This window comes from Psammomys obesus, unplaced genomic scaffold (assembly GCF_907164565.1).
Source record: "Psammomys obesus unplaced genomic scaffold, mPsaObe1.curated_primary_1811, whole genome shotgun sequence".
Taxonomy (NCBI): Eukaryota; Metazoa; Chordata; class Mammalia; order Rodentia; family Muridae; genus Psammomys; species Psammomys obesus.
Genome location: NW_026585644.1, coordinates 62,172,990 through 62,196,218, shown reverse-complemented (window position 1 = coordinate 62,196,218; position 23,229 = coordinate 62,172,990). Strand labels below are relative to the sequence as shown.

The window sequence follows — 23,229 nt, the reverse complement described above, 5'->3', positions numbered from 1 at the left end:
CATCACTCTCTTCTCTGATATGGTTACTGAAGCCAATTTTATCACAGGCACAAACTAGCTCTGAGGGAGAACTGGAGAAAACTCCTTTGTTCATTCCTTCATACTTTTGTCTTTTGTTTGTTTCTGCTTCTGTATTATCTGTTGAGGTGCATATGTGATAAGCAGCCATGAGCATGCACTACAACACTTGTGTGGAAGCCAGAAGACAACTTTTGGAAGTCCATTCTCCCCTTCCACCTTCATGTGAGGCCCAGGAATCGAACACAGGTCATCAGGCTTGCATAGCCACTGCTTTTACCTGTGACACCATCTTCCTGAGACCCTGTTTTGTTGTTTTCTGAGATAAGGTCTGGTTACATAAACTCACTATCTTCCTGCCTCAGCATCCCAAGTTCTCATTCATTTACTTTTTCACAACAATTTCAACCATTTCTTGTTTGCTGAGGACCTGCTAGACACTCCACTGTGTGGTCCATGCTAGGAGATACACAGAGAGGACCCCACCTACTAGAAGTCTTCAGCTTGTCTTCTTGCACAAACTCTCATTTAATTATGCTATATGGCTTAGCTGTGGTGAAATGTCTCCGTTCTGTACTATCCCAAAGTGGTGAAAGGTTAGGGGTATAGCTTAATGGTGGAGGTCACACAGGCCCTGGATTCTATCCCCAGAGCGGGGCCTGTTTAGCACCATCCCCACTCTTCAGAATGAAGAGTACTTGGAGTACTTCCTTAAGCTTGTACGTATAGGGTTGTCTTCGGGAGTCCTGCTGCTTTGCTGATGCAATGTAAGCACCAAGAAAAACAGAGCACAGTTCTGACCCTTCAGAAGGTTCCAACCTTGAAAGTTTACTTGATACTGACCCCAGACCTAGCTGGGGCTGGGAAAAAAAAAAAAAAAAAAAAAAAAAGGAAGCTTAGGGACACTTGGGTTATGTTATGGGACAAGATGAATCTCCCTACAGGAATGAGCCAGGACAGCTCATAGTGCTTTCTAGCCAGAATTGACCATAAGGTCCTCATCACAGTGTCCAGAAGCATGCGGAGAGCGTCACGCCTGCCCTAGGAAGACTTGCAGTCAGTGGCACACTTCCACCTCTAACTCACTTTCTTGGCAAAAATTAGCTAAAGTTAGAATCTAAGTCTGTTTCTGTCACTTTTAGAGGAAGAGGTAAAAGGACAGGGGCCAGATGCTGTCTCCTCTACTTTAAGCCTCTTCAATTTTGTTTCTTTCCAAAGTTCATTAAATGGCAGCTTCCACCTGTTCAGTGGATTTGACTGGTGCAGCCCCTGGGCCAGTAGCAGCCTACAGGGAGACAGAGCTGTGCCCTGGACTAACTGGAAAGTTGATGGATATCCTTGAGATCTCATCACATGTCAATAAAAAAAGTAAACCATTAACTCATTTTTAACACCTGGGAAATATGTCAACAAGTCAATCAGATCTGGAACATTTCCTATTTGCTAAAATGTTGAATTATCTCCTTTTCCACCTGATGTGACTCTTCAGGTGACAACAATGACACAGGGCAGACTGATTAGTCACCAAACACTACATGGTGCGGCACCTGCCAGGTCCACTATGCCCCAACACACTCCATCTGGGGCCTTAAAATTGAGTCACTGGCTGTGAGGAATCCTATGACCAACTAGCTAACCCTTCTCCCCTAAGTCTGAGAACTTTTTAAAAACAAAGAAATAAGCCCAGCATGCAGAATACATGGGGCACATCCCATTGAGGAAGAGGCATTTTTATATATAAAGATTTTACTTTTAGTTTCAAATGTGAATGTAAGAGGGTACATGTGAGTGCAGCACCTACAGAATCCAGAAGGGGGAGTCAGATCCTCAGTTGGGTACTGGCAGCTGTGAACCTCCCAAATGTGGCTGCTGGGAGCCAAGCTCTGATCCTCTACAAAAGCAGTATGTACTCTTAGCGGCTGGGTCACTCTCCAGCACTCTATGGGGGTGGGATAGGGGTCATTTTTAAATTAATCTAGTCCTACAGGTTCAAGCATAACACATGGCTCAGATTATCTGAGACTAGTAGAGCCATGAAAATAGTGTCTGAAAACATGGAGGAAGCTTGTGACAGAATGTTAACTGGAAGGCTTTGAGCCTCAAACTATATATGAAGCACATTTTTGATGATTTAAAAAAATTTTTTCCATGTAGAAAAAGATTGTGAAAATGTCAGTCTTCTGTATTATAGGGTGTTTTCTTATCACTTTTCTTCTCTCCCAAACTATGAATAATGAGAATATAGCACTTTGTAACTGAAAAGTTTATTTTTCAAAATATGAACTCTGGACTGCCAGGAAGAGGCTTTTGTGCAGTGGAAAAGAGGCATCTTTATCGTAATGTGCATTCTGCCACAGATGGCCACAGGAGCATGGTAAGCCTCCAGTCCACCCCTGTGATGCGCATGAATGACCTAAGCTTTCCCTCAGTTTTGAAACCCCATTTCACTTCATGCCTGTTTCCTGGTGTCATGCTGGAAAAGCCACTATTCTCAGCTTGAGCAGAAAATTATACACGTAGGCCAGGAGGCCTCTAAGTCACCTGGGCTGGGCTTAGGGACTCACACCCTCTTCAGACAGCCTTATTGTTTTACTGATCCACAATCTATTTACGAAAACACACTTATTCTATATGATCCCTTCACCTATTTGGTGTTCTGAATGTAAGAGGTGCTTCATAAATACTTTATTTATAGCTAATCTTCATTGACCACTGATCACATGCTTACCTCCAGAACAGGCCCACCACACATCTCACCTCTGATAAAACCTAATGTCTCTGCTTTACTGATAAACACTAGGAATTGGAGAGTTGCTGAAGTGACTTTCCCAAGGTCATGTGACTAACTCAGAGGTTTAGCTATCTGCCATATTTTTCTGTGTCCCATACTTACCCTGCCCTTCAGTGTCCTAGGTACTGTGTGAGACAGTGTGTCTTCTTACCTCAGTGGAGCCTTGGGCTGCACGAGAGACTTCTAGCTGGGCAGGAGATCAAGACACATTCCTGGAGATCTTCCCGCCATGTGGTCCCTGTTCTGCTCCCAGACACAAGCCAGCCCTTCACAGGTCTGTGATTTCCCATTGATAATAGCCTAGAATAAAGCACTATTGCTACTCCAGGGACCTACCATGCAAGAGAGGCATCACCGACTGTCTTTCACAAACAAGGAAACTGAGGCTCCAAGAAGCCTAGCTTGTCAAAGGGCAAAGCCAACAAATGGCAAAGTCAGGTTTGAGGGCTCTGAGCCAGTAGTCCTGAGAATGGGCCCCACTGGCCTCCAGATTCAAAGAGAAGCTTCTCAGAGCTGCTGTGTCCCGTTCCTTCCTGAGGCTGAGGCAAAGGGTGATAGAGTGGTTCCCAGGCCTCTGAGCCAGCAGTAGAAATTGCTCTCCTGGCTTGCCTTGTAGCTTCCAGAATCATAATGATTACAGTAGATCTTCCCAGAGACTTTGAAGTTTTTAATATGTTTTATTGTTTGGAACATGGGGAAGGGGGCAAAAAATGATGCAGTCATGTGGGGGTGCTGAACCACAGTCTTCAGCGACAGGATGCACAGGCTCCTTCCCAGCTAAGGTAATAAGCTCCAAGGGTGTGCATGTAAGCGCGAAGCGCTCGCATTCATGACTTCTGTCACTGGTTAGAAGGCCCCATGGGAAAGAGGTGATAACATCCAGAACCTGTACTTCCCGAATTAAGGTCTGATGTGCCTTCCTGACATCACCTTGTTTTGTGCATTCGACTTGGGAAATAATTGAGTTAGAAATCTTTCTTGTTTAATAAGGTCAACCCTTTGCTTCAATTTCATGGAGAGGCTCCAAGACTGATTGATATTCAGCACTGGCTTCGTACTGTAGCTCTGTAATGGCTGTCCTAATTAGACACTCTTGCTAATTAATGCTATGCAGATTAAGCCAGGCCTTCCTTCCCTGTTTCCCCACCCCCAGCCCCTGGCAGGGAAGTCAGCATTCCTGGCTACTAATCTCCAGGGAGGCCTGGCTTCTCTTCTCTAGCTGGGCCGTTCATTCTGTACCTAGCCTTGGCTTCCATCCTGACCCTTTACCCTGGCTTCCATCCTGAATCTTTCCCCTGACTTTGACTTCTGAACTTTCACCATGTTTCCCTGATCAGACCTTAGCTGATCTTCCTCCCAGGTATAGCCTGAGGTCATCAAGGTTATGAGGTCACCTGAGGTCATGCTGGCCCTACCAGCATCGTTAGCATGATGTTGCGCCCCATTGTAAGTATTCAAGGCCCACTCTAGCCTGTGTCCTGAGAGCAGGAGATTCTGGTGCTGCCATCACAGTGGGTAGGGATGGGCAGTGTGCATTTCACAGATCTGAGAGAGAGTATCAAGACCCCAGGGACTTCATCAGGAGGAGGGCTCGGAAAGTCAGGCTTCCCTACAGTGTGGCCAGTGGTCACTGCTACCTCTAATTAAATGCCTAGCCTTGTGCAAGCTGCTTTACTCTTTAGACTTTAGTTAGACTTCCAGGAAAAGAAGATTCTGGAATTCAAACAAACCCTGATGTTTAGCTATGTGTACTTGATGGCCTATAGTATCAGGCATGCACTGGCCATGACACATATGGCTCATAGGAACATTCCAAACATTTCCTTTGTAAGGAATAAAAGTGCAGGTACGAAATTGCCAGCTGTAGAGCCCAGCCACTCTGTCTTCTCAATGGAGCAAGGATGGTTTCAACTGTTAGTGCGGAGACGAATAAGAAGGATTCCACTGTTTCTCTCTATAACATAGAACTGGACAACAAAAGGCTAGAGTTCAAGTCATGTCTTGGAGATATATCCATTATAACCCTGGGTTTCCAGCTCCTCTTTGGGCCTTAACCTCTCAAGGTCTCCAGTTTCTGCTTTGCTCTCACTTTACACACATGAGATATAAATGAAAAAAAGAAAAAAAGAAAAAAGTTATTTTTTCCACATTTTTGAAGTCAAACACCCTTTCTTTTGCCACCCAGAGCAAAGAAGCTGAGCTGGTCTCTGTTACACGCTCCACCTCAGTGCCTTGTGTCCTCAGCACTTCAGAGACACTTGGGCAGTCACTAGGCTACATGCTCCTTCACTCAACCAGACAGAGTACTGAGCATTTGCTCTGCCTGTGCTCCAGGATAAGCCCTTGCAAAACACTGGAGAGTCCCTCCGTACCACCTCAGTGTACTGCGTCTGAATCCTGCTCACAAGCCGAGCATTTACAGCCATACTACATCCTCTGTACAGCTTCCCTCAGCCCTAGTCCCACCCACAGCCAAATGTCAAAACGGACAGAAAGACGGTGGCCAGGGGGCCTGGAGGGCAAATAGGGCAGAGACAGTCAAAATGGACAGGAAGCTCCAACAGAAAGAAGACCTGGTTCCTCTGGGCTTTAGTATCAGAGACTGACCATGATCTGAGGAGGTGGCACTGAGAGGCATCTGAACTGCCCCTGCATCGTGAGTGTGAGCTGCGGCCTGCAGTTTCATCCACAGGCAGAGACTTTAGAGAGCATCTCTCCCCCCTGGGTTTCTGGCTACAACTTCTGAGGATTTGCAGGCTAGCCTGAACTAGGGTCTAACACTTAACAATGTCCGACCCTTTACTCACCGTGGCTCGTCCTAGCCAGAAAGTCAGCCACAACGGGTGGCATCTTTTAATTAATAAGTTTGTTCTATGTCATCATATCTGAAATACTGTCCAGTACTTAGTGGGTCAATAAATATAGCTGAATGCTGACTGTTTGAAGGAGCAAAATTTAGAGATGTTTCCAACACGTAGATCCTTCCATCCTGGACTCTCAAATTCATGAAGCAAAGTGGGGAGGGATGATCAAAGGAACATTAATATGTGTTCCCTGGCCCACCCTGGGTCCCATGCTTGCTGACTGTGTGGCCCCACACTATAGAGAGAGTTCTGAGGCTGAAAAAGCACTTGTCACTTACGCACAGTCCCGAGGCAACGAAGAAGTAGAGGCAAGATTTGAACCTGGACAAGGCTGACTCTAAGATTTGTGCTCTCATAGCATACGGTCTGCAGAAAACCTCACAGTCAGGCTCCAGCTGTGCCATTAAATCTCGGTGACATGGTGGCATGGCAACAATGACAGTCTGAGGTCAGGGCTGGGAGTCTGGGTTGTCCTGGCAAGTCTAGCCCAGGCCCAGGCAGGCATGGGGAAGGAAGACAGGAAATGCCAGGGAGTGGAGGAAGCCAGCATCTTGAACTAAAACACATAAAGTCAGTTTGGCCTAGGGCATTTCTCTGTGACCTTCTACTTTGTCACTTCCAGAAAAACATGGGACCTGATGTCTGAGGGACATCATGCAGTGAAAATAGCAAGGACATTTATGTCTGAACAGAGGGTGGCCTGGAATTGTCTGGTGAAGCCAGCATGATGACCAGAACACCAATTAAGAGGCAGTGATCCTCCTTGTGCCTGACTGTCCCACTATGTGGTGCCCCAAGGACAGCAAGAAAAGGTCACTTTGGAGACCAAGCTCTCCAAATATTAAATCCCACAAGTTGCCCCTTTGGCCACAAACACAGTTCTGATCAAGGAGATGATTTCCTTTACAAGGTCTGGGCAGAGAGGAGCTGGCAAACCAGGAAGTCTCTGCTGTGTGGTGCTTGCTGTACATTTCCTGCTACACTGACAACACTGACAATTAGTCCAAATGTGACTTACATGCTTGCTGTGTGCCAGGCCCTGCACTGTGTGGGAGGTAGACACAACAGGATGGGACCTTCCAGAAGCTTGATAGCAAGGCCAAAGAGAGCCACCAAGGCCTTTTCCAGACATAAAACAAGCACAACAAATGTGCTCCAGAATGCTAAAGAAGGGTATCAACCACAAACCTATCTGTACCCTACAGAAGTGGACTGAACGCAGGGGAGCGTGTCTGTTCATCTCCACAGTAAGTATGGACATGGAATGACACTCTACTGGGTGCAATCACCTAGATGGTAACTCCTTGGATGGAGTTACCTTGGCCCCAACAAGAACAATTGACTCAGAATCTCTGCCAACTTTTTTAAAAGTTCTCTGATTATGATATACTGGATAGAGGCGAGAGCTTCTATTCTGGGATACAAAAAAGAACCCCAGGAGGCAGAAATCAGCATAGTCACTGAGATACCACCAGACACATGATCATACCCATAGATAATAGAGTCCCTGAATCTTGGCATCGGTGGCAACTTAAAAACCACATAGCTATTTACCTCCTGTTCCCTGTGTGAGAGTTGGTCCTCCAGGCTGTGACCATTTCTGAGGCTGAGAACTCACTTCCCCTCCAGACAGCCTTTGAGAGACACCTTGAAAAGGCCCTGACTTTCTCAGAAATCTAGTTTCAGTTTTCTTAGGTGTTGAACTAAACCGATGTCCTGTGAGTGCCCCTCCAACCATAACCTCATAGGTGTCTATGACAGTTTCCCTTCTAAGGACACATTCATGCCAGATCTGGAGGTATCCTTGGAAATTCTACATAAGGGTACCAAGGATAGGAAAACTGGTTTATCCCTAGCAGAAATCAGCTTGTGTCAGAGCAACCTTAGAATCCAGGCTTGAGCTCCCAGGCTCACCTGGTGGTCTGTCCAGCTGTCCTTAAATTCATCTATCTCCAGAAGCCTGGATCCCTGTCTGAAAAAAAACACCTCCAGGCCTACCACCTTGTTCTTCTCTTTCTCCGACAGACAGTCTGCTCCTGCTTCCATTTCTCCTTCCTCTGCTGTGGCACATGAGTGTCCCCAGCCAGCCAGCAAGCTCATGAGCCCTGTGTGTCTAACGCAGTGCAGTGCACACCTCTGCCACCAGCCGCAGGCCTCAGACCATCTCACTCAACTTTCCTATTTTACAGATAAGGAAACTGAGGACCAGAGAAGGGCTCCCTCCCGTGCAAGCTCATATTCAAAACAAAAAGGGACAAGATTTCAGTCTCTCAAGGATTGGGGTGGCATTTCTCCCTGCTCCTATCCTTCCTGTAACTAGCCTGAATGCTCCCCAAAAGGGGCAAGGTCCTGTCCAACCGCTCCCCAGCATCTGGGTGTCCTCATTTCAAGTCTGGAAAAGGACTATCTCTCCAATGGCTCATTCAAGGGCAAATCAAGAGAAATAACAATTACCTACTCCAGGTTCTCTGTCCTTCTTTCACTTAAAAACACAACCACTTAAACATAAATAAAGGGAAATGGTCTGGAAAAATAACCAGTTGGCATGGAACAACTGACATTTCAGTCTGCATAAGAAGTGGAAATTCTGTTTTCAGAAGCTCAGCACAGCCATGAGTTGTTAACTCCTAACCACTTGGCAAAGGCTTTTCAATTGTTTGAGTGTGATAGATGATGTTGACAAGAGTGGTGGAGTCCAAACATGGGCTATTAATAGGCTGAACATGGTATCGGTACCTTTATAAATGCACTCCCTTTCTCAACTCCTCTGGCACCAAACTGTTACCAATCTGCTTACCTTTTGCTTTGAGTGCCATCCATGCCATATCACCTACTCAGATCTAGCAAGCTTATCTGAGGGCCCAGAAGGCTAGCTTCAGGTCACATGACTGCTGGCCTCTACAGAGAGCAGGAGTTGCAGGTAGAGGCTTTTCTTCCTGCAATCCCTGGTGTGCTTCTTTTCCAGCTGGGACCTGACAAAATGGCTCTCCCAAAGAATGGTGACACAAGAATCTTCAATCACCAAGGTGATGAGTCAAGAAGGCACCTCCAACATTCATGAGTGCCTACATGATCGATTTCAGAAAACCTCAGACATCCAAGGGACAAGATCAGGGATACTCAAGAATCTACCATGTTGGAAACTGGAACCCCCACAGTGAAACAAGGCTTAGCAAAACTATCCAGGCTGAAGAACTCCATGGTCCAGAAACACAGTGAAGGTGAAGAGTCACAGAGCAAGCTCTAGGCTTTGGTAGCCCGTGTCCCTGTTGCCACCTCCACAAATCTACACATTAGTGTGAATGAAAGCTAACCACAGAGCGTCAGATAGTCATTAACCTACCCCCTAAAAAGAACCGCAAGGGCTGAAGAGATGGCTCACCAGTTAAGAGCACTGGCTGCTCTTCCAGAGGATCCAGGTTCAATTCCCAGCACCCACATAGCAGTTCACATTTGTCTATAAGTCCAGGTCCAAGGAGCTCCAGTTCCAGCACCCTCACACAGATATACATGCAGATAAAACACCATTGCACATGAAATTTAAAATATATAAACTACTTTTAAAAAATAACAAAGAACTACAGGCCTGAATATAACCCTGTCTAGCAATGATAGACAGTCTACAGCTTTGGGGTCCATGAAGAGGCCCCCATGCTTCTGGGGACCTTCCGATCTCAAACACACAAGGAGCTCCTGAGGAACTGCTGCCCAGCAGGTCCTGGGGCTAGCTAGTTGTTTTTTGGTTTTGTTTGGGGGTTGTTTTGTTGTTGTTTGGTTTGGTTTTTTGAGACAGGGTTTCTCTGTGTAGCCCTGGCTGTCCTAGAACTCGATCTGTAGACCAAGCTGGCCTAGAGCTCACAGAGATCTACCTGCCTTTTCTGGGACTAAAGGTGTGCACCACCACCACCCAGAAAGGATAGCTGTCTTAAAATAAATAAATAAACAAATAAAAGGAATTGGTGTTGCCACTGGACAATTGGAGAAACCAAGGTGTAAAGTACTTGCTCAGAAGTTTTCCCAAGGTTACTTGGGAGGTGGAGGGCTAGACTCTAACCTCAAGTTCTCTCTCTCTCTTTCTCATATATATATATATATATATATATATATATATATATATATATTGCTCTCTATATATATTATACCATATACATATACATATAAATATACATACACACACACACACACACATATATATATGTATCCATCCCTGGCTGGACTGTAACTCACTATGTAGACTGGCCTTAAACTCACAGGCCCTGCCTGCTCTGAGTGTTGGATCAAAGGCCTCTACCACCATGCCCAGCTAACCCCAAGCCCATGCTTTCTAAATCCATGTGCAAGATTGTGGAAACCCCAGATAGAGGCCATGCTAAGGCCACTCTGCTCTTGCTGACACCTGCTCCCCTTCTGCAGAAGCCAGGTTGACTGAGCCCTCCCTCTGCTCCATTGTCTGTTTCCATGGCCACAGAGCTCCCTGATCCCAGCCAGCTGCCTCTACCTTCAGGAGGCCAGCCACCTAAAAAGCCAGTCCAAAAACTACAGGTGGACCATTTGGCCCTATTAATGTCTTTAATATATACTAGTAATAGCAAAATCTCTTTTTTTTTCTTCCAGGATTGTTGTGAGGAAGACCAGAGATGAATGTGAACACGTTCTAACAATCAAGAGTTTCCATGAGCTCACAGCTCAGACCAGACACAGGATGTCCATACTCGCTGTTAACCCAAATAGCCTAGTTTGTGCCTGGCACAGTTATTAATATGAATAGTAACATTATATGATCCCTGACAGTGAATCAGATACCTGCTCATCTGCACTGCATTTGCTGCCAGAGGCCTGAGACATGGGCTTCTTTCCCTCCTCCTCTACCTTGTAGAAGAGAGGAGTTTTCTACTGCATTAGCAGACCCTCTGCCTGTCTTGCCCCAGCCAGGCTCACAGACAGGCATCATTTGCTAGATCAAAGTAATTATTAGTAGACACTATTTTTAGCAAGGCAGTGTCACTTTGCCTGGATTAATTGCACTTATATGTCACTCCTTTAAAGTTTATCACATCAATTTTGGACAGTTATAGTCTGAGCCTAGCTTGCTTTAGCCCTTGCTGGCTTGCATTTCTCAGCACAGGACTGGTGAGCTGTCAAAGGCTAACAATCAGAAAATATTTGATATTGAACACCGTGTTCTAGACATCGGCTTACAATTTTCCTATTTATGTGTTTTGTTTGGTTTTGTTTTTTCTCAATTTTCTATTTGCTCCTTCAGAGATAGAGCAAGTTGCTCCCATCTCATGGATAGAAAACCAAAGGCCCAGAACATTTAAGCAATTAGCTAAAGCCACACGATGAAAGGTCCAATTCTTCCAATGTTGCCAAAACATTGTCAAGTCTTCTCTGTAGGTCAGTGAGTGCGAACTGCATTGAGGTGTGCTTTGAAGTAGCCCCACGGTTGGGTACTTGGGATGACCAGCAGGCACCTGGAGTCAGGCGTGACAGGAAGCCAGGCAAGTGTATCAGAGGGTATGTGTGCCAGACTCAGGAGCCCTTTGTCCTGAAAGCTTCACTGACAGAAAGAAAAACAATTGAGAAACTCTAAGAATAGTGTGTCCAGATCAGAAAAATATGCAAACCTGGAGACCCAGAACTTTCCACCATCTAGCAGTGCAGCTGGAAGGCACCTATCTCAAGTGAGGCGGTGACAGGGCTCCTACTGGACCCACCAGTTAGTTCCTGGTGTTGAAACAAGAGAAGCCAAGAAAAACCAGTGTACACCTGAGTGCCTTCTATTTGCTTCACTGCCCTGAGTCCATCGGCCTCACACACCACTCTCAGAAGTGCAGACCTAAGCAAATATCTGTATCACCCCGTCCAAAACCTGTCTTTACAGATGATGAAACTAGCCAGGAGGGTGGTGTACGGCTTTAACCTCAGCACTAGGGAGACAGAGGCAGGTAGATCACCTTGAGTTTGAGGCCAGCCTGGTCTATACAGTGAGCTCCAGGATAGCCAGGGTTACACACAGAAAGACCCTGTCTCAAAAAACAACAACAACAAACAAACAAACTACCAAACCAACATGATAAAACTGAAGCACCTGCCGGGCAGAGCTGAGAAAGAAGGCAGACCCGTACTTCCTTCTTCGTCCTGCTGCCCAAGGCTGTGGCCTTGGAGAACTGTGGCACTGTTGGAGACAAACTCTCTAATGGGAATTCTCCCATCTCTCTCCTCCACCTTCATCTCAGGCTCCTCCCCCACACTGCTTCCCTTTTGCACTATTTCTGTTTTCCAGGAACATGCTTTAAGATTGCCAGCTAAAGAATGAAGTCTAGATAAAACTGCTAGAGTCCCATAGGCCCTGGCCTGCTACTCTGGTCAGCAGAGGTAGGAGGTAAGGAGGAAGAAGGGAGGGAAGGAGGAAGAAGGGAGGTAGGGAGAAAGGGAGAGAAGCTCCTCTGTCCTTCTGTCCCCTTGCCCTGCACAAGACCTAATGCTAGATGACAAAAGCTGATTCCCAAGGAGAGAGGAGCTGTGCGTTACTCCACATAAATGGTCTTCCAGGTAGTAACACTTAGGAATTTAGAACTGAGTCACCTTAATTTCCCCATCCCACTGACTAAACAGATACTTATTTGTTTACCATCCATTATTTAAGCTTTTAGCTCTAACAGCTGTGATCAGAGACCAAGAAAAACAGAAAGCCTTGGCAAGCCTTCCGGGGCTCCTTGCCCTGGAGGAGCGCTTGATTGGGATAGGGAGCACTGGGCCAGTGAGGCCTTCAGAGGTAATTCCCTGGGCAGGAGTTTACAGACAACAGCTGAGTTTTTAAAACCCAAGTCAGCAAATGAAAAAAGACAGTATGGGCCAAATGCACTGTCATTTCTCCACAAAGACGTCACTGGCTACCAACCAGCTGCCTCTTGTCACTCGCAGGCCAGGTGGAGCATTGTAGGCACAGGAAGTGGTTACTTTGATGAAGAAACCCAGCTGGGCCCAGGGTGTGAATGGTGGGAGCCCAGGATGCTGGGGCGGGTCAGAGGGAGAAAGCCAGCAGGCTGCAGAGTAAGGGGGCTACATTCCTCCCAACAGAGTCATCCCTCTGGCTCCAGCTGCCACCAGCTGCTGGTTATGGTAAAGCCAGGAGATAGAGTCATATGGCAAGAGGTAGAGGGACAAATACTAAATAAAGAGATGGCCACCAAAAAGGGAGATGCTGAGTATGACATCTCAGGGCAGGGACAGGCTCCTCACATCTTACAGGCCAGGACACTGAGGCCCAGGTCACAGTCATCTAGCTGCAGAACCCAGGTCTAGAAGTGAGACCTAGTGCCTGGATCCTGGACCTGTGTGTATACACACACTACACACACACACACACACACACACACACACACACACACACACACAAGCCAGGTGTCTGTTATCTTCCTGGCTCTCCACCTCCTCCAGAAACCCAGCATTCTGCCTGAGATATGAGCAAAAAAAAAAAAAAAAAAGTCACTAATATTGGTAGACTCAGTTGTCAAGTTAAGAAAGGAGTGAATTCTGACCACTTGGGCCTCAGGGAACTGCTTCACCTGTGGAAAGGCCAGACTGCTCTGGACATGCTGTAACCTCTAATTCTCTCTCCACTTGGGAGGAGAGTTGGGTTTCAGGTAAAACTGAGCCAGGTGATATAGTAACTCACAGGGAAACAGTGATGGGAATCCAAGCGACCTGAAGACCAGCTCCCTGATGCTTACCTGGGTCATCAAATGGAGATGGCCAAGCAACCAGCCTGGCAACCAAGCTCACTTACCCATGAAATGAACTCATAAATACATGACCACGACCACAGAGTCAGCTGCAATTAGCAGCCCTTAGGAAGCAAAGCAAAAGGCCCCCTGCCCTGTGCAAGAGACACAGTAACCCACAAGAACACTGAATGACCAAGAAGACCCTCTGAGGGTTCCACTGATGTGATGTTTTCACAAACCATTGCCTCTCAAATGGCTTTCCCTACACGAAACATACACAGGATGTTACCCCCGCTCCCACCCTCTGTGGACCAGCAGCTAGCAAGCAAGAAGGTAGCCATACTGCAGAGTCATAGCAGAGACTAGAGGGGTACACACGACAACTTAAGCAGAGTGCACCATCACACTCAGGTGACTGAGGACTAGCCTGGGCATGGAGTGTCACCAGGCTCAGGCCACAGCTCAGCTCACACTTGGCAAGGCAGGGGGCTTCCTGCCATTGTCCAGGGAAGCAGCTCTCAGCCACCCCCCAGGGCCCCAGGCTGAGGGCTCTGAGCACAGGTGGAAGTGTTTTTGAATGATAGAGCACAGAGACAGCCAGGACAAGGTGCCACGGGCCACAGACCAGAACTGTTTCTCAGAGTTGCACCATGCCATCAACTCTTTGCCAGGAGCAAGGCAGCAGGTAGGCCTGCAAGGCCCAGGGCAACTCCCTGGGCTTGGATAGGATGGGAGTTGGGGGGTCAGGGTCAAGGATTTCAAAGACTCAGGCTAAAAGCCCACCAGGAACAACACTCACTAGAAACGGTGCTTAGTCCATTTAGCTTGTCTATTTATCACTTGCAATTTATCTAGTATTTTCTGAAAGGTCACTGGGTGGTAATTTCAATATTGTAAAATTTGTAGAGCTGCTCCAAGAAGAAATGTACAAATTTCACAGGTTTATGCTGGCTTAAAGGTGATATATTTTATTAAAAGCATCTATTCTGGGTGTACTTTGGATAGGCTTTGGCAACTGATTGGTTAGAGATCCAAAAGGCCTATGCTATTAAAAGATTCACCGTGGGGTTGAGGAGGGCTTAAAAAGAAACAGAAATCAAAGGCATCTGCACAGGTAAGGTTGATAGAGCGAAAAGTATTGGAGATCACAAAATGCTTAGTCACCTAGCAGTCAGTCCTCCCAGGCAAGGGCCTGGGAGGACTGACACTGACTAAAGCTGAGGGCAGCTTGCCACCAGCACCTGCACAGAGCCCCCCTCCCTTCCCTCTCTTACCTCCTTATTAGCCAGATCTAATCTTTGTCACTGAAAGGAAAATAAAACAGGGGAATTGCCTGAGGAAAGAGAGTCCTCATTGTGGACCAAAGGATTCTACCGTTTCCCTCAGCCCCCATCAGACTCTTCCAGCAGTGGAGCCATTTTCTTCCTGTCAGCCCATTGATGCACAACTTCCTGTCAGGACAACAGAAGAGTCTGGGGAAATGTGCCTTCCTTCACAGCCTCAGCTGGTGCCAGGCAACAGCAAAGAACATTTCAAAGGTACAGCAAACATTTTCTGCTTATGATTCTATCAGCCATCCTGAAGACTCAAAGCCAACAGGAGGAGACTCAGGACAGGCCTCTCTGACCACCTTGCCACGGAGTAGAGCGCATCCCAGCTCCCCTCTGTGCATCCAACCTAATCATAACCAGGATGGCTATCAGGGAGGCTAAACCTGTCCCTAAAGTGACAGAGACAGTGGCAGGAATGAGGGACACACTTTTCTGGGGAAAGGCTGGCCGCTGAGGACAAACACATAGTAGGAAAAGTGAAAACTCTCCTGTCCTTCCTCCCTTTCTTTGTTTTGTTTGTTTGTTTGTTTGTTTGTTTGTTTTCTTCCTCCCTCTCTTAACAGAGCCCACATTAAATGCAGTGAGAGGAATGCTAATCACCACCAGGAGCCACATTATCCCCTTTAGTCACCAACAGATACGTGATAGGGGCTCCCAAACTTTGCTGCACATTAGAAAAACCCAATGAGCTTGGGAAATTCCCAGCTCCCTGGCTGCACTCCCAACCAATGAGAACAGAAGGTAGGTGCTGGGACAGGCATCAAGGGTTTTTGCTGTTGTTTGTTTGTTGTTTCTGTCTTCCCTTTACATCAAGTTTGGTTTGTTGTTGTTGTTGTTGTTATTTTTAATCCTAAAGGTAATTCCAAAATGTAGCAAGGGCTGGGCAAGCTAGCAAACAGTATTAATCCCAGCTCTTGGGCTGGCAGAGGTGGGAGGATCTCTGTGAATTCAAGGCCAGCCTGGTATACACAGAGAGTTCAAAGCCAGCAAAGACTGCAAAGACCCTGTCTCAAAAAAACAAACAAAACAAACAAACAAACAGATATGTATGTATGTATGTATGTATGTATGTATATGTATGTATGTATCAGGGCTTGTGCACTCCTATAAAAGGTGTTATTATCACATGCTTTATTCATAAGAAAATTAACAGGGTAAATCACCTGCCCAAAGCTGCACAGTCTTTAAACACTCATCTCTTTCAGTCTCTCAGATCTGCGTGCCTGGTGCTGCTCTGTACAGTCCACCACCAACCCTAACCCAAGCCCCTGCAGGGTGAGGACCTTGAACACCTAGGGTGAACACAGGGTCTGTGCAGGCTGAGAGAGCAGAGTATGTGCACAGCCCGGCCAGGCTGTTGTAGAATCAGTAGATTCTGCTCCATCTGCTGACAATACCATGAGAAAGTGCCAGAACAAAGTGCCGCCTAACCCAAGAGGATGGCCAGGTGCAAAGAAAAACATGCAAGAGCATTGATATTCCCAGGAGGCAATGTCACAAGCCCAAAGTGGAGCATATGAGGAAAGATGCCTGTGGTCTCTAAACCAGGACCCCTCTGATTATTATGTCACTGGCTACGGGACATGAAGACAGTCACTTCCCCTTTCTGGGCCTCAGATTCCCCTTCTGCCTGGCCACAGAGTCTTTGAGGATCCGTCCAGTGCTGTCTTTCACAGTGCTTGTGGGGCCCACTCTTGGCTGTGAGAGGGTGTGAGAAGAGCTGTAGCCTCACTCCAGAGAGAAAGAGTTCACAAATTGGTCAGATGGCTCCAAACCCCAGGCAGGAGATGCCATTGCACCAGCCTAACAAACAGGCCAACAGGAGAGGGAGCACTCCTTACCTGCCCCAGCCATGGCCCTCTGAGCAGGACAGGAGCCAATATTCCAGGTCTGTCTCACCTAAGAGCGCCCCAACATCTGGGCAGAAAGGGTCTGTCAAGCTCTGGAATTTCCCTGCTCAAAGTTCTTGCTCACCTCCCCTCACCCATGGTGCTACCCCATGTCATCCCCACCCAGGAACTGCTTCCATTTACCAACGTCCAGGCCAACTCAGACACCCTGACATGGCTCATTCATGGGCCTCCCACTGTCCTTAATGTTGCTATCACTGTGTTTTCTGTTCTAGCCCCTCTCCTTGCTTCTGTCCCTCTGCTTACACTTTGGTCACCAAAGGGCTGGGCCGACTCTCAGTCTCAACAGAATGAGCCTTGAAATCTTAAAATCACCCTTAGAACACTGCTGGGCACTCACTGGCCACGAGACCGAGTCTCCCCGTACCCTGCTATAAAATGGGAGCAATAAGTTCAGAGATTTCATGGAGTACCAGAGCCAGGTAGTCACAGCTGGAACTCAGTCAAGGAAACCTGTGCTTATTTACCTTCACAGTCATACAACCTAGGAAGAGGCCCAGCACTGGGAGCTTTAGGCAGCTTTGATCACACCAAGCCCCAGACGGTTTGCAGACTTAGCCCCTTGTCCACCCTCTGCCAGAGGTGGCTCTTGTATCCATCTACTACACAGAACACACCCTCAGCACCACACAGGGAGGCCAGCTCCCCAGCTCCCACACCTGCCTGACCTTCACAGATGGTTCCCAGTACTCCTTACACCTGAACCCTCCAAATCCTCAGGTTTCCAGGAAGTAGCCACTGGGTCCAAACCTCAAATACCCTTGGTCTCAATTTTAGTTCTTGTCAAATCCAAAGTCCTGAGATTAGCAGGGGAGGTGGGATGGTACAGGACAGAGGATCACTTAGAAAGGGCTCAGGAGGTGGGGAGAAAAACAGAAGGTTGAAATGAAACCCCTCATAGCCAGAGCATAAAACCTTTCAAAGAAATTGTCAAATATGTCCAGAGAGAATGTAGACTAATCAGGAGGAATGTTCCCCTAAGATACCTTACCACCTCTGCTCCACAGAATCCCAGAAATAGTCACTAAGTGGCAAGAATTATAATTCAAGATGTTACTAACCCAAGTCCCATGCTTCAACAGGACAGATATAGGAGGTAGAGTGGCCTGGGCAGCTCCAGAGGAAGCTGTCTGTCCATAGCAGGACTATGAGCCTTAGGGAAGTCTCTCTGCTCCAGAAGCAAGCACAAGGCCTGTTGTGCCTGCCTGGGTGACTGTCTGGCAGGTGAGGGTGACTACAGAGGGACAGGTAGCTGGCCATCAGGGAAAAACAGAACCAGTAATCTAAAGGCCAAGTAGGAACAGGAAAAGGGGAAACTCCTTGGGGTGGATGGAGTCCCATAATATACACAGATCTGGGCAAGTACCCTCACTCCTTCCCTTTCCCCTTCCCAGCCCTCCTTCAGCCCAACTATTATGCAAAGTAAGTAACTATGCCCAGATTTGCATAATGTATACATTGTTAGTACATGATCTTGTCAGGCTTTCAGACTTTATAAAGCAATTTTGCTACCTTTAATGGAGAGTCAGAGAAAAAAATTCTAGAGAGATTTCTGTCCTTTTCTCATTACACACAGAAATAGTGTCCAAATCTTAATTTGGGGAATCATTGGCATAAATGAAGTGACTACTAGTGAGAACTATAACCAAACACTTCTTTGACACTTTAGCCAAGAATGTATCATGGTCCCATATGCCTGGCACAGGCCTGGTCACAGGTCATGCCAATCAAGTGTCTGACACAATGTCTGTTCTGTGGTTCCCACAGCAAGCAGAGAAGTAAAGACTATGTTATGGCTATGAAGTCACTTTGGGCTCCTGAGTGAGTCCAAAGCAGTGAAATCCACACTCCATGTTTTCATTTTTTTATAAAATGCTTAAGTCTATCATCTTACTACATACAAGATAAGTCTGTTGCTCCCATTTTTAGGGATAAGGAAACTGGGATACAAAGAAGTATGAGTTGTTCACTAATGGCCAGTCTATAACCCCTGGATCCCTTCTGCAACACTAAAAGCAAATCCCCTCTTTCCTCCATCTCTCCTTGCCCTGACAGACATCACAAATCAATCACGGCACTTTTCTCGCTGAGCTCAGATGGCACCTCAGAATCCTTCTCAGCACAGCTCTTCTGGCAGCTGGTACCAACTGTTCAGAATTAACACCCAGATAAAACCTCTGCTATGTCTACTCTATATCCTGCCAACACTTCCGTATCCAGCCAACATGGTGCCAGTGCCATGCATCTCTGAAAAGTGCTTATAGGCTATACCTAACCTGGTTGCTCAGCCTCAGGAGCCCCTTAGGACACCCCTTAGCCTACCGACCAGTTCCAAATGGGTTCTGAGAGAATAGGAGGACACCTGCCTTTGGAAGTGATCATGTGAACCAAAAGAAGTCTCTGCTATCACTGCTGGGGCCCTAACACACAGGGCCATGAGCCCCCTTAACCAATTACCACATTCAGTTGCAGTAAGACACATTTCCAAAATGGACTCTGGTCTGAATGTCCTGGAACAAGGCCTTCCAAGGAGTTCAGCCAGAAAAGGAGCCAAACACTGCTCCCAACACACACACACACACACACACACACACACACACACACACACACACACGGCCATGTCCTGCAAGGGACCCTGCTTGAATAACTGCAGGACAACCCTAAAGTGCTCCTGGTGGTCCTCAGAGATGCTGATGTTCTTCGAGGCAGAAAAACTTAAACCTTGCCCTTCCCCAGTGCTCTGTGATACCTCAAACCCAGAGGAAACACTTGATTCCTTTGCTTCCCAGTTAGAGAACAGAAAGCTGCCTACTAGCCCCAGAGCACCCTGGGTAGGAGGTCTTCCAGAACTCATCTGTGTTGGCTTTAGTCAGGCCCCAGCTAGAGAAGACATGCTCTCCTCTCCCTAGAACCAAGAACCCAGACAATGCCTCTCCCTAGCCTGAGCCTCTGGCTGCCATCTGTGCTTCCTTCATGTACTCACCAATTCCTCTACCTTGATCTCACAGGAGACCTTGTACTCTCTCTCTCTGGTCCCTTGGCTCCCAAATCTAAGCATTCCCAGGTGGGTTCATCTTTCAAATCACCCAGGGCCTCCTGGATCAGGACTCAAGAACAGTCTTGATGCTTTCTGTTGACCTGGGGGTGTAGGGCCATTAGCTAGTCACATTCTTGCCTGACGGGTGGGGGGCATCTACACCCCACCTCTACCAGAGAAGAGTAAATGATCACTGACCTTGTTCACAAGAGCATAGTAAAAAGCAGACCAGCTTTCAGGTTTTTTTTTTTCTTCATTTTTTCATTTCTCTGCAGACAGCATGGCCTCTAGAATAGACAAATCCACCCCAGTCCCCAATCTACCATAGCCCTTAGGTGGCTGCAGCCACTTTCCACAGGGTTAGATCAAATTACAGAAGAAAACAGCCATCAGGCATTTGGGAAAGGGGCCCAGCAGAAGAGAGAGTTTGCTCCAGACCCACTCCACTTCCCCTGCCACTGTTGGGGGTAATCAAGGCATTTAGGGACTGCCCTTTGGGACTATTGTACTCACTGAAGGAAGGATGGATGCTGGTTAGTCTGCAAGTCACTGGGGCTGTTGACACAACCTCACCTCATCACTGGCTGTGAGGAGGGCATTGGAGTGTCACCCCTGCCTGCAGGGGTAGGGAGTGTAGTCTTTCTGCTCTCATATGGGCCTCCCCTTCGGCCTGTCTCCCGCTCACCCAGCTCCGCTGTCCCATACCTCACCACACACCTGCATGGCCTCTCTGTGTTGCTGCCAGCATACTGCTCATCTCCTGGGATCCCCCTCAGGACTGCCAAAAGCGGCATCACCATCCTGCTCCATGCAGGACACTGGCCCTCAGGTAGCCTCCATGTCTACCTGAGAGGACAGAGAACATCAGTGCAAGCAGGCCAGACCAGGCAGGACTCCTTCTTCTCTGAACTGGCCATGAACTGGACAAGACTCCAACTGGAGCCCTGGAAAGAGGTCCAGCCAGCCTCTGAGGAACAGACTATGGAGGGAGCACAAGGGACCAGGAAAGTCTACAGTAACACAGACAGGACCAGAGGCTAAGCTGACCTGCTGACTCCATTTGCCCTCCTCTCTCATCACTGCACTGAGACAGCTGGTAAGGATGCTGGCATTTTGAAAGCTGGTCCCAAGTTAGGTAACAAAAATCTTCCATGAACCCCAAGGTGGGGTGACCCCAGGCTTGCACTGGATGACCTCTGGCACTCCTTCAGCCCTCCAGAGCCACAGCCTGAGAGAGCTGCCATCTCCACTGTATCCCTCTCTTCTTTTTCAATGGCAGCCATAGCTCACGTCCCCCACCCATTCTCTTCAGTACGTCACCACTTCTTGACAATTAAAAGCAGTGACTGTTGCTGAGCTAAGAACCTTCCACCCATGTTCTTGAAGCCTCATTTGCAAGCACTGCATGGATTGAGCATTGAGCACCTAAAACCCACACAATCTGAGGCCCAGGGACCCCTGACCATTGCCCACTTGCCCTATGCATAGTCAGACACTACCCAGGCTACTACAAGAAGCTTACAGGGGCTGGTTCCATATGCTGTGGCTACTCCACCCCTGTCTCTGAAAACATGCAGGAAGAGGGTGTCTCCCTCTCCGTAAGGTCTGGCTGGAAGCTAGCGCTGATAGGTTACAGAAGGAGGGCCCCCAGCCAGAGTGCTGGTGCGAATTGGTGCTGGCTAGTATGGGCACTCTGCCACCCCTCTCTCTGGGACAGCAGACTGCCTGGCTGCTTTCTCAGTGCTGCCTGTCCTCCAAGGAAGGGCTGGAATTTGAACAAGATAGTGAGTTATTCAAGCCATGGTACCTGTATCAACCTTCACTCAGCCTCAGTAATCCCAGGCCAGAAGAAGGGTGCCCTACAGGTGCTCTCCTATCACCTCCCACTTTTTCTTTCCCACTGCTTCTAGCCTGGTTCAAGCCTTCACTTCATGCTGCCAGCTTCTTCCTACTACTATTCTCTGTGCCAAAGTGTAATTATAGCACTGCTGTGCTCCCCATGCCTCTACAAGTGTGCAAAGCCTGGTATGCAAAGACCCTATGTTCCTGTCCCTTTCTAGTCTGTTCCTATTGCTCTCAGGGAGACCTGACTCCTTTGTTCTTCTCTAAGAACATCTGGCAATCTGATTTGGACCCTCAGCTCCTTTCCCTCTCACCCCCACCTCTGCAACCAGGCCACACACACACACACACAATTGTCTCTTCAAGCTCAGGATACTCTTTCCCTTCTGCCTCATGAAGCCCTGAAAGCCAGACTTGGGCCCCAGTCTGAGATGTCTCCAGACATTCAGATTCACAGCACACCCTTAGGAAGGAGTAGCTGGTGTGGAGCTCATGGCAGTCTGCATGCTTCCAAGCTGCTGCAGCCTGACACCCCTCAGCCACACATTGTTCATTTCAGTGTTCCCAGGGTCACCAGGGTCAACACCAAGCAAACAAGCATCACTGAGGGTCCTCCCAGTAGAGAGCCCACAGACCTCTCCTGGATCTGTCATCCCCAGGGGCTGGTCCGCAACTCAGCCTAAGTACACTTGCTTCCCAAGGTGGTCCCAAAGAGCAGTGATCCATACAACATCAGACAGCTTCTAGCGTGACCTAGGCTGGCCCCCAGCCATTTCTCCCCAGACCAGGAAATCTGCCACTCCAGCAGCTGAGCCTCTTATTGATATACACAGAAGAGCCCTGAAAATTCCATCTTTCTTAAATAGAGACTTCAACTCCACCCCTTCTCAGAAACAACAAAAAAGACCAAGATGTGGGACTGGAGAGATGGCTCAGTGGTTAATAGCGCTGGCTGTTCTTCCAGAGGACCCAGGTTCAATTCCCAGTAACCACATGGCAGCTCACAACTCTCTGTAACTCAAGTTTCAGGGCATTCAACACCCTCCCAGAGACATGGGTCCTGGGAAAGTCTTTCTCATAGGCTCCCAGGTGGTTCACACCCCAGCCCCATCTACAGATGAAACCTCCAAGGATGTAAAGACAAAGAGATTAAGAACAAAGAAAGAACTCCAGAGGAGCATGAACTTGAATTCAAAACTTAAATTCAAACCTGAGGGTCTGGGGTGGTAGCACATACTTTGAATCCCAGCACTCAGGTGGCAGAGGCAGGTAAATCTCTGTGGATTTGAGGCCAGCCTGGCTTACACAACAAGTTCTGGACCAGCAAGGGTCTACATAGTGAGACCCTCAACAAAACAAAGTCTGAATCCTCGTCCAGCATCCAAGAGAAGACAGACTAGTAGTTAGGATGGCAATTTCATACCTTGTAATAAGCCAGCTTCCTCGACTTCTGCTGTTTGGAACCAGGTAATGCCTTGCTTCCCTGACCCCTGCCTGTTATATGTCTGTCAAATCCTTTCCCTGGTAGTGAGGCCCAAATATGTCCCCAGGCTCTGCTATACATGTGCTGAAAGCAGATGGTCCTCAGGTAGAAACCCTGGCCTCACAGTCCAGGCAGACCTCAGATCTCCCTGTCGTCACCTTCTCCCTGCCTCTTATTCCTCATCAGCACCTCATCCCCAGACAGGCCATCTCTTTCCACCCAA

General features: G+C 47.7%; 1 protein-coding gene across 3 annotated transcripts in view; it reads right to left on the bottom strand.

The window, feature by feature from the left end:
• Kcnn3 (potassium calcium-activated channel subfamily N member 3) overlaps positions 1–23,229 on the bottom strand; it is a 150,078-nt gene that overhangs the window by 110,647 nt on the left and 16,202 nt on the right. Inside the window, exon 1 of one of the 3 annotated variants that reach the window (XM_055620962.1) lies at positions 3,146–3,169. The exons of the other annotated variants lie outside the window; for them this stretch is intronic. Within the exon in view, the coding sequence (XP_055476937.1) occupies positions 3,146–3,148 (3 nt within the window). The 5' untranslated portion in view covers positions 3,149–3,169. Of the gene's footprint in view, positions 1–3,145; positions 3,170–23,229 lie in introns of those variants that run through there. 3 annotated transcript variants of the gene reach the window in all.